Here is a 12,366-nt window from a genome sequence, read left to right on the forward strand (position 1 = left end):
ATTGCATTTCATTAGACTCAAATTTACAGTCTTGTGATTTAGGATTTAGTTTATCATATCGTTAATCGTATTTTACTAGACTATGATCAAATTCATAATCTTGTGATCCAATGTCAGTCCAATTTTTTTTAATCATTAGATTAAAATGTTGAAATATTTTCTAAAATATATGATTCGAACAGATGAAACCTTTCAAAAAAGGCATAATTTTGTCTATTTAAAAACAAAATTAACTCCACGAATAACACAGAAAATTCATCATTCTTTTCTTTTCTTCTCTTTCTTACATAAAGCTTCCACAAATTATATCTTTTTTAAATCTGAATTCTATTTTTTGTAGAAAATAAAATTTAAATTTTTTATTCAGATTATTTTAAGGATGTTTGTGATCAGTTTTCGTTTGTGTATAACGCAAACTGATATCAGAATATATTCTAATTTCATTGTATCTTGTAAACGCATTTGCCGACTCAATACACACCGATCTGGTGGAGACAAATAATATTTTAAGAAAAATGACATTGTAACGTGCCTTAAAACATTTTCTAATATGCAGTATTCTCTTTTCTTATTTATACATAAAATACACAAAACCATTATTAATTAAGCAAAAAAAAAAAAAAGAAAGGGAAAAATACCATCTTGCTCAACCCATAGAATTCTGAAAGCACGTGCGAGGGGTTCCGTCATTTTCTTTAGCAACAATCCAAAGCTTGGAATATACCAAGCGTGATCCAATGCATCTCCCCATTTGTATGGCATCGGCTCATCAGGATGTGTGGTGCCGCCCCATGCCCCGCACCGCACTCTTCTCCTTTTACCTCACGTGATCACGTGCCACCTCCATGTGCCCACTATTACTCCCCAACCCCCCAATTATTGGTCCAAGCTGTCAACCCTTCTCCTCCTGCCACGTGGCTGACCTCCCTACATATACCCCAGTACTCTGCAGAGAAGCCGCCCGAAAAGAAAAAGAACAAAAGCCCCTTAAACCAAACCATACCATACGGTCCACACCTAACCATCAGATTTTGTGCGTATAAATTGAACACCCACCAAACTCACGACTCCCCATGCCATTGTAGCAACCCACTTCCAACCTCCTGCCTCGTTGCTCGCACCCACACCCTCGCAATGGACTGGACCAGGGGCCGCACCCTGGGTCGTGGCTCCTCCTCAGCTGCCGTCTCCATCGCGATGTCCCACCGGTCCAGTCGGGTTTTTGCGGTCAAGTCGGTCGAGCTCTCCAAATCGGAATTCCTACAAAGGGAACAGAGCATTCTCTCTGTTTTGGGGTGTCCCCAAATAGTAGCATACGAGGGATGCAGTGTCACGTATGAGAATGGTAAGTTTGTGTACAATATTTTCATGGAGTACGCATCCGGGGGATCGCTCTCCGCCACAATTCACAAGCAATGCGGCGGTCTAGATGAGCTCACGGTTCAATCCTATGCGCGCGCGATTGTGCTGGGGCTCAAGTACCTCCATGAAAATGGCATCGTCCATTGTGACATTAAGGGTGCTAATATTTTGATTGCTAGAGATGGGGCGAAGATTGCTGACTTTGGTTGTGCTAAGCGGGTTGAATTGGGTTCGGGCTTGGAGGCACAGATTGCCGGAACTCCCCTCTACATGGCACCAGAGGCCGCAAGAGGAGAGCACCAAGGGTTCCCCGCCGATGTATGGGCTCTTGGGTGCACTCTGATTGAGATGGCAACAGGGAAGGCCCCGTGGGGCGGTGATGTTTTGGACCCGGTATCGGCCCTTTATCGAATCGGGTTCTCAGGGGACTTGCCGGAGATTCCGAGCTCTCTGTCGAAGCAGGGAAGGGATTTCTTGGATAAATGCTTGAGAAGAGACCCCAGAGAGAGGTGGTCGGCTAGTGAACTTCTTCAACACAGTTTTCTCGAGGAGACCAACTTGAATTTTCTAGTGAAAGAAAACTTTCAAGGCTCAAATTTGGGTACTCCGACGAGCACATTGGATCAAACCTTTTGGGAGATGGAAACTACCTATGATCCGAGTCAAGTGGATTCTTCGAATTCACCAGTTGAGAGAATTCGACAATTGGGTAAAAGCATGTTGGGGTCATCATTGGGAATGCCCAATTGGGCATTGGATGAAAATTGGATCACCGTGAGAAGTAGTAAAATTAAGGATATACAGATGCTCTACCTTTTAGGTGGAACAGAGGTACTCTGTACGGCCCAAGATAATGTCCTGTTTTGTGCCAACCAATCCACAGGTTGGATAAATGAGAAAAACGTGCCATTATGTTTCACATGTAATAATGGCAATGGTGGGGGTAGAAGTTGTAGTATTGGGTATGAATATAAAGGCTTTCCATTAGGTTGCACTTATATTCAAGGTCTTATTTGTAGAAAATATAGTTTAAAACAAAGAAATACTTTTTTTTTTTTTTACTTTCTTCAACAATAGATCTCCTTTTAGAAGTTAAATCATCACAAGCCTAACCCTATTCATTTGATTCTATAGCTCTATTGAAATGGGTAATTGAATTCTTATCTCAAATTTCATCTTAACATTACTACTCAAGAACTCTTATATATAATTTATACTCTTTAACTATTAGAAATATTTCTTTGAAAAAACTATCCCTATTGACTAACATATTGATACATAATCCAACCACTATATGTATTAAAAAAAAGGTTGTAATATTTTGCATAATGAGTATAAAACTTATTTGAGGTTATGTTTCGCTTGTGGATCTTAATTTAAATTTGTGTGAGTTGTACAAAATTCAACAAGCTTCTGTATTATATTTTATATAAATTCGTAAAGTAATATGTAGTATTTATGGCAAAAGACATCGACCTTCCTTGAAATTTGACAAAAAGATAATAATATTCTCTATTTCAAAAATTTTAACAACCTCACCTGAAGTTTCAAAAATTTTAAATACCTTTTCCAATATTTGTCAAAAAGACTCAAATCTCCCTCATATTTATAAAAAGAAAAGTTGTTTTTTTTTAAAGAAATATTTGTATCTTTTTGTCAAACTGTAGGGGAGGTTTGTAATATTTTTGAAACCTCAGGGAAGGCTTGTAATATTTTTGAAATATTTATTTTTCGTCAAATTTCAGGAGAGGTGAATGTCTTTTGCCTAAATATTTATTATTACTTTGTAGAGCATAAAACTATCTAATCTTTATACATAACTGAGTGAGTAGTCAATTGGGCTAATTAAGTTTGGACAGTTTTGTTCAAGCTCACCTCAAGATGAGAAGTTTGAGCCCAAGTTCAATCTATTATTTTTGGAACTAATTCCAACAATTCGATATAAAAATTATGTAATGGGTTAAACTTAATTGCTTGGCTAAACAATCAATAGTCAATTTATATTTATTTTTATATAATATTAATCAAATATGAAATATATAATGTACATACAAAATAAATATGAGCAAGAAGTTAAATTTAAGCTATAAATTAGTATATAGAATATGAATTTTAGAGTTTAGATATAAGCTTGCGTAATTTTTATTTTATTTTAAAAATAACATAATTATATATTAGATTTGGTGTAAATTTACACGACATAAATTCAATTCAACGGTGGTATGCCATGCTTCCAAAGATGGCTTATGTGAAGCTACTTCAAGACTGCCCAAGGTTCAAAGTGATTCTTCCTTTCAAATAATTGGGCCGTCAGGGCTTAGTGTTTCAACATGAATGTTGCCCATTGGGCCTCAATGGATGAAGAGGGTTGGGCCTAAATTATTAAAGCCCAATCTTGTGGTGGGTGTTGCAAAGTCCAAAGGAAACGACGAGAAAATAATAATATTGAAAATTTAATGAAGTCTTCACTAACCGATTATTTACTTAAATGCGGTTAAAACACCTAATTACTACTCATTTGATTGATCATAGGCTAAACCTAGGCTAAGAAACCATTAGTCTCGGTTTGTTTTTACCAGAGTTGGGATCGGGAGATCAGTTATGCGAGGGGAAGGTATTCACACCCCCATACACACCCGTTCGACCAACGGTATCTAATTAATTATGAGTTATTTTTAAATTGAATTTGATAACCTTTAATTAACTCTTTTTAACATAAAAAATTAATAAATGAATAAATAAATAAATAAATAAATGGAAAAAAAAATTAAAAGGAGATTAAAATTTCAGTGCGATTTAGGAATGTCTAATAAGACCTCCAAAGGAGGGGATCCTGTTAGATAAACCCCCCTTAAAACTAATACATGTGAGGTATATATAAAATATCTCATTACTATTTTTTAAATCATAGGGACACACACACAGGCAAAAAATGGAAAAAATATATCTAATTATAAGTAAAAGAATCTTTAAAAACATCTCCAAATTTTTCAAAATTTTCTGAAAATTTTCAACATTTTTCTAAATTTTTTTGGGAAGGAACTACTTGGCGAGGTAACAATTGTTAAGTGTATTAATTTTGGGTGAAAGTCAGCATTAGTAATAAAAATTAAACTAGCAATTATAAAGATAATAAAAGCAAAAGATGACAAAAGATTTTAATTAGTAGTTTAATACTCATGCCTTAATTTGCAATATAAACATATATATAGCCCTTTAAAGTTCAATAGATATAGTCTTGATTAGCAAATAAAAATACATAAAATACTTCAAATGTTAAGATATGTCCTAACAAATTAAATCACAGAACCAAAAGTGACTTATTTTAATGAAACAATGCTCAATCTTTAGTTCTAGTATCACTTAGGAGCAATTTCATGAGATGTCTATGTTAAATGTCCAGTCGAGAAGAATTTAGGATCACTATTCCTACTTTGTGACCTAAGTTCAACCAACATTTAAATAAATAAATAAATTGTCCGGGTAGCTCCTCCTTCCTTCTAGAGTTTTAGGCTAAAAAAAAAAAATCCAGGTTAAGACGATAAAGATAATTTTTTTAAAAAATAATTAAGTAAAAGAAAAGCCTTGAATATTTATCTAGGTTGGGGAACAATGAAAAATATCAAGACTCGCAAAGGAGGAAAAATATTAATTTGCAGGCAAAATTTTGAAAGTCGGATTGTATCTATTGGTTTCATTAGTTGAATTGAGAAGTCAGCTTGATTAACATTTAAATCAAATTTCATAAAGATCAATCAAATTGGGTCAAAACTTAATTAAATAAGTAGAGTCGACTAATTTGACCAATTTGCAAATGGGTTAGTTTAAAAATATATTTCACAATAAAATTTATTTTTTGCATTCATAATATGCATAGAACATATGTTATGTGATATTTTATGAGTAAAGATAATATAAAAATATATTTATTGAAAATATGAATATAAAATTAGCAATGAACTAATGGAATTAAACCCAATTAGACAAGTCGATATATAGATTGATCAGCTCACCAATTCACAAGCCAATCCACTTTCTAAATTATTACCGTGGGCATAAAACTTTCCTCTAAGCTTTCATTGGCCTAGAAAAGAACAAGCACATGAAGGGTTAGGCAACAAAGAAACAGACAGAAAAAACAAGAGGAATAAGATCAGGGGTCATTTGCATGCACACCCACTCATATCCTAACGTCCATCACATATCAGTGGGTTTTTTTTTTTTTTTTTGGTTCTTATTGGGCAAAGGCATGCCTTGGAGTTATTTTTTTTTTAATATTCCTTCTTTTTATTCTTATTCTTTGCAGCTTCCATGAACAGAAAATCTATGCAGAAAATGCTCATATTTATTCTTTAATTTTCACTCCACTAATTTTTGAAACATTTAGAACATTTTCCCACCACCCTTTCACATCTCACTTTCTTGATTCCCTTGATGCAAAATTCTTTTGAACTCTAGAGGGCTATATCTAGTAGATTATTTCGTGCCCTTTGCATGTTTACGTCCTTAATTTATTAGATTAATGCTCTGTTTAGGTGAACTTTCAATCGATAAAACCAAAAAAAAGAAAAAAACGTGTAGAAACCCGAATCCGTAAATAAGAAAAATAAATAAGAAAAGGGTAACAAGCGAATTACAACAGGGTTCGTCGACGAAGATAGTATGTTCGTCGACGAAGTCCCTTCAGTTCTTCGTCACCGAAATTCAGATCGTCGTTGTAGTGACCCGAAGAATAATAATATTTAAATAATAAAGAGGGAAAGAAATGAAAACAGTAACAGAAGGAGGCAGCCAAGTTTGTTGATGAATGCTTTGCGTTCGTCGATGACATTGCATTTTGGAGGTAAAATTTCCAAGAAATTTCTCAGGCCTCGTCAATGAACACATGGATTTCATCAACGAGGGTACTTTAGGATCTCGTCGACGAGGTCCCGTCTCATCGACGAGAAGATACCGAGAAGGATTTTTGAGAAGTCTGAAATTCGTCAACGAAGGTGCAGGTTCGTCGACGAACTTTCTATAGGACTTGTCGACGAGGTGACGTGATTCGTCGATGAATCCCGCAGTATAAATAGTGCAAAACTTCGGATTAATTTAGAAATGCAGCGCTGCTCTCTCTCCTACGACCCCTCTTCTATCTCTCTTCGATTTCGGTCTCATCAATCTCCGGATCGATGATCTGAGGGCACCACGACGCTCCTGGCGGAGTTCTCTTTAAGTCTGCCAGAGCAGATCGTTGGTGGAACAAAGTTGGAATTCATCCCAAATCCAGGAGAAGGTCTTTTATTCGGAATTTGGGTTTCTAGCAGTTGTAAGAAATGTAATAGACGTAGAAATAGTAATGTTTTGTTATGAGATTTATGGTTTTCAGGGTGTTGAGTGGAGAACCCTATGGGTGTAGGACTTGTTATAGTAGGATGGTTTTAGCAAAATTTAGGTAAGGGAAATATGCTATGCTAGGTTATTTGAGTATGATTTCAATATAAAATTATAAATATTCTACCAGAGTATTATTCACAGTAGAGATTTATACAGTTTATCAAGTATGATTAATATGTTTTAAATTTTTTGTGTGGGGGCTTGAGAATATAGATATAGTACAGAAATATGTTCTATAGTATTTTCCTGAGTTTTGTTTTATAGAATATACAGACAGTGGATATGTTTTATAGTAATTATAGAATACCATGATTATAGAGTTGATACAGATACAGTTTACAATACCATGACATATAGTTTTACAGTTTATTCCAGAAAATACAGTTGATACAGACACAGTTCATTATAGCGTCACAGTTTATATAGTTATTACAGAATTATGGTAAAACAAATAGTTGTATACAGAGATGTATTATATAGTATCAGACCCTATTAGACCATACAGTTTACAAAACATGGTACCGTAGCTACATACAGTTTATAGAGTGCAACCACCTATTTAGATAATATGTGGTATAAAGGTCGATCGTATAGAGCCCACGAGTGGACAAGCTCCCCATCAGATATGGGTAGAGGAGGGCTGATCAGACTTATGGAGTATAGTGATTTATTCCTGGTTGGCCAGACAGGGTAGATCTCATCTATGGGCCGTACAACCCTGTCATGAGGGGTTAAATCATGACACACAGTTATCCACAAGGAAGTTTTCAGTTATTACTATGTTTATATAGATTTATAGAAACAGAAAATATATATAGTTATTAGAAGTATTTTGAGTAGAAACCTAAAGTACAGAAATGTTAAACAACAGATAAAAGATGACTGGTATTGTATTTACAGAAGCAGTGATACATGATTATATAGTAATAAATTTTCATAGTATTGTAACTCATCTGCCACACACTAGCAATAACATATTTCGTCTTATTGAGTGTTAGCTCATCCCAATTAATTTAACATTTTTCAGGTGATCCAGGTAGGCGAGCAGATTAGGCTTGCAGGTAGAGGGGCTTTAGTAGTGCCCTGTCAGTAAAGAGTGAGTATTTGTTTTGTAGTATTTCTGTATAACCCTAGCCAGTCGTGGATATTTTGGGGAACAGTCGTGTTTGTATATATGGGGAAACATTTTAGCACTCTGGTATTGTATATAATTATATATAGTTATGTTTATTTGATTTCCGCTTCTCGCTGTCTAGGTTGATGGTTTGGTTTAGTTTAGTAGGTATCAGAGTATTATGAATTTTATAGTATGTATATATAAAAAAAAAAACCCAAGTTAAATAGTAGGACGTTATAGTCGTCGACAAAGAAATATCAAGTGAACCAAGAAAAATATCCCGATAGGGTTTGTCGATGAAGGTAGAGCTTCGTCCACGAACTGAGTGGTTGGTTCGTCAACGAATTTGACTCGATCAAAGGCTCTATAAATATCATTTTTGGGTTCTTAAAGGGTAAGAAAACCCAAAAGCTCTCCCCCCCTCTCTCTCTCTCTCTCTCTCTCTCTCTCTCTCTCTCTCTCTCTCTCTCTCTCTCTCTCTCTCTCTCTCTCTCTACGATCCTTTACCGTTCGTTGTGAAACGCCCCGAACCCTTTCACCTAGGTCCGGCGCGTTATACCTGATAATATCCTCATAAATCATATTCCATAACATACGCAGCGGAAAACATAATCATAATCTCTATATAACATAATACCAGAGTTTACTAATTCTAACTACCAACCATAATAAATTAATCATCCACCAGTATTCAATTATATACATGTCTCCAAAACATTATTCACTAATACCAGTATGTTTCACAACTATCCTTTCATAAGTAAATTAAAACATAAAGATATAAAACATAAAATATACATATCAGAATTAACATAAATATATTCCCTTTTTCTTATATCTTCCAAAAATGTTATAAAATCTCGAGCTCTCAAAGCTCGATCCTGAGAAATCCTGAAAAAAATGAATTCATATTCGGGTGAGACACATCTCAGTAAGGGAAGAAATCATATATTAAAGCAATGTGTGGCCAACATGAGTTTAAATATAACATAATATTTAACATTTGAAAATCCTTAATATAAATTCTGAAATCATTCCCTGATCCTAATCAAACACATGCAAATATTTAACCCACGAGATTTCCCAAGGATAGGGGTGATTACCCGCCCATACAAGTAGCACCCCTCTGCTATGATACATTTGGCAACCCGAAGGTCATAATTTAAGCATACCAAGGCACTCACCTTACTTAGTAAGCCCTCAAGTGATAAATTAATCTCGTACTCACGTATTCAACAATAGTTTACCGGCAAAGGCCCTAAGGATAGAGAAATCTACCCGCCCATACAAGTAGGTTCCCTCTACCCTAGTACGTTATGTGGCTACTACCACATCTGTAACTACTAGTGCACTCGCCTTACTCAGCAAGCCCTCAGGAGAAGGGTACGCCTTGCCCAATCGTAACATGTTCTATGTACATACATACTTTTAATATCATAATACATCATTCTTTCTATCATTATTTAATTATCCACATCTATTCATATTCATGACTTAACATTGCATTGTATTTCACTTTAAGTGACTCTTTCCTATTTTACATTGTTCACATTTCACATTTCATTTCCATTTCATTCATTTCCCTTTTCATTTCATTTCATTTCATACCCATCATCTTTCAGCTGTTTTACCCAGCATCTTTCAGCTGTTTTACCCAGCATCTTTCAGCTGTTATACATTTACCCAATCACTTTCAGCTGTTTCACATTTACCCAGCCACTTTCAACTGCGATACATTTATCCAACCACTTTTAGCGGTGACATATTCACTTTTAGCTGTTTTACCCAACATATTTCAGCTGTTTACCCAATATCTTTCAGCTGTTTACATGATTGCATTAACACATACAGGCAACATTGTCCATATCATATTTTATTTTCATGGTTTTACTTACTTAACCTGCATCTCATACATTTAACATATATTTGCACAGAATCTCATGCCACACAATTTAACAGTAAAATTCATACATTGCCTGTAAAATAAGCCAACCAACATTTAATGTTTATATACTAAAAAATGCCTTTCATTTCTTACTTAATTATCTTGAAAATATTTCCCACTTTCATCAGTTCATTTTCGCATATACATATATAATAAACAACCCTAAACTTGGAAAAAAATATAATTTAAATAGTTGGCATTTTACTTATATCGAAACATATACACGTACATATAACACAATTTATTTTTTCATTAAATTCATAAAAATTTTGATTTAATATATATTTTTTCCCTTATCTGGTTTCTTGAACTACGCCAATAGGGACTTCGAAAAATACCTGCGGCGCTCACCCGGACCCTGAAATTAAATTCCTAATTCCAATAAATTATTCATGAATAAAATATTAATTTAATACTTCCTAGAACCATAATTCCTAAATAAATAATAATATCCTTAAATTTAACCAAATTCTCAAATTTCACTCTCGCTTTGGAGTAGGGTTTAGAAAACCCCAATTGACAAATTACCTACGTCAAAATGACGATAACGATGACTAGGACCCCGTGGTGGTTTCCGTTCGTCGATTTAATCACATATTAACGGCAAAATTGAGAAAATGGAAAAAAACTACATTTCCCCAAGAGCAGTACCTAAGTCGTTCCCATGAAAAATCTGCTCCAATAGAAATGTCGGCAGCGGAACCAGGAATCCAACGGCACCTTCCGTTTTTCAATTCGCTACCAATTCGCCGAGTAATTGAGAGAAGAAGAGAGACGGAGACGGAGCGGCCGCACGCAGGAAATAAAACATTCAGGGGTGGGCGGCCGCTGATTCTTCTTCTTCCTTCTTCTTTCTTCTTCTTTTACTTTTCTTCTGTCAGATACTTTATATATATATATATATATATATTAAACTTATACTTATCATATACCTATTATATTTATATATATACATGTATACATATATATATTTATATATTATATTAACCATATATATATTTCTCTTATTTCAATTAGTTTTTTTTTAAATCCAATGTAAAAATATTTAATTTAATAACTAATTATTTAATTATTTAATTTATCTTAATTTAATTTCTTTAATTTTAATTTTTTTTCTTTTCCCACGTCATTCCTTTTATTTATTTATCTATTATTTTATTTATCTTTTTTTTTTCAAATTATTTTAATCCTTTTAAATTTTCGGGTCTTTACACATTGTCTGTTTCTATGATCAAAGGTTTCTACGTGGATCAGGGGAGGAAACTCTATAGTTATAGCGGATCAGATCGTCGTTTTGAAGATTTTTGAGATTTTTCCTAAAATCGAGGTAAGGATCTGAATTCATTTTCGTTTCGATAGATCTGTAGTAGATTGAATAATATTGAAGTATTGTTCTTCGGTTTTTTGGTTTTGAGGATCCTGCGTCGTAGTTTTCGATCAATAAGCTCGTGTTTCAGTTTTCGGGATAAAGGTAAGGGGATTTGTTTACATTAGTATTTTTAGAAAAAGAAACTAGCTTATGTTTATATGTACTTATTGACTACTTATTTGCAAAGTTTTACCGGGTATAAATGCTGATTCTTACGGTTTTCACAATTTTACGGTTTTGGCAAAAGTGAGGTTTTTGACATATGATCTCCAAATTTCTTAAACTACTTTATTTGTACTAAAAGTAAAGTAGGAGATGCTTGAAACTCTTCATAGTAGTAGAAATGATATTTTACGAACCGGTTTATATGAAATATATAATTGACCAAATAAGTGTGACGTATGATATGAATTGAATCTATAATGATTTGAGATGCATGTATATGAACTATAGGGACTAAGGTTCCAAGTGGCTATCAGAGATTACAGAAAATAGGTGTCGGTTAGATACTGTGCCAAGTATGAGAAAATGGTAAAACCGAGAGGTTATAAGCCGATTTTTACCATAGTATGTATGAAAGTATGCATGAATGAGATTGTGAAAATATTGGAATTGCACAGATTATTATGTTTTTATGTAAATTATGTCACTTCCCAAACCCACAGATGGGTCCCAGGTGTGAATAGAGTAATCTAACCTATTTTTATATCAATTAAAACATACATGATACTTGTAGTAACCGAAAATAAAATAAAATAAAATAATAAAATAATAATATAAAATAAATTAATTAAATTAACAAGTAAAATAAATAGTATGATAAGGAATATATATATATATATATATATATAAGTAAGTTATTATGATATATATGTAATATATATAAGTTAAAGGTATATATATATAAAATTGTGCAAGCTTCTCCAGGAAGCTTGCTTTGATTTTGGTGTGTTCTCTCTCTCTCTCTCTCTCTCTCTCTCTCTCTCTCTCTCTCTCTCTCTCTCTCTCTCTTTTTTTTTCAATTTCGGGCCAGTTTTACTCCGAATCGACAAACCGAAACCACCACGACGCTCCTGGCGAAGTTCTCTGCAAATCTACTAGAACGAATCATTGGAGAAAGCAATTTGGAAATCATCCCTAAGTTGAGGTAAGGTTTTTTAAGCCAAATTTGAAGTTGTGACAGTTGAGAAAAGT

General features: G+C 34.0%; 1 protein-coding gene across 1 annotated transcript; it reads left to right on the forward strand.

The window, feature by feature from the left end:
* Positions 1–970: 970 nt before the first annotated feature.
* Positions 971–2,439, forward strand: LOC131153655 (mitogen-activated protein kinase kinase kinase 18-like). The gene has a single exon (XM_058106107.1). The coding sequence runs from the start codon at positions 1,135–1,137 to the stop codon at positions 2,437–2,439; it is 1,305 nt and encodes a 434-aa protein (XP_057962090.1). The 5' UTR covers positions 971–1,134.
* The last annotated feature ends 9,927 nt before the right edge of the window (positions 2,440–12,366 follow it).

The sequence above is a fragment of the Malania oleifera genome, chromosome 4 (assembly GCF_029873635.1).
Source record: "Malania oleifera isolate guangnan ecotype guangnan chromosome 4, ASM2987363v1, whole genome shotgun sequence".
Classification (NCBI taxonomy): domain Eukaryota; kingdom Viridiplantae; phylum Streptophyta; class Magnoliopsida; order Santalales; family Ximeniaceae; genus Malania; species Malania oleifera.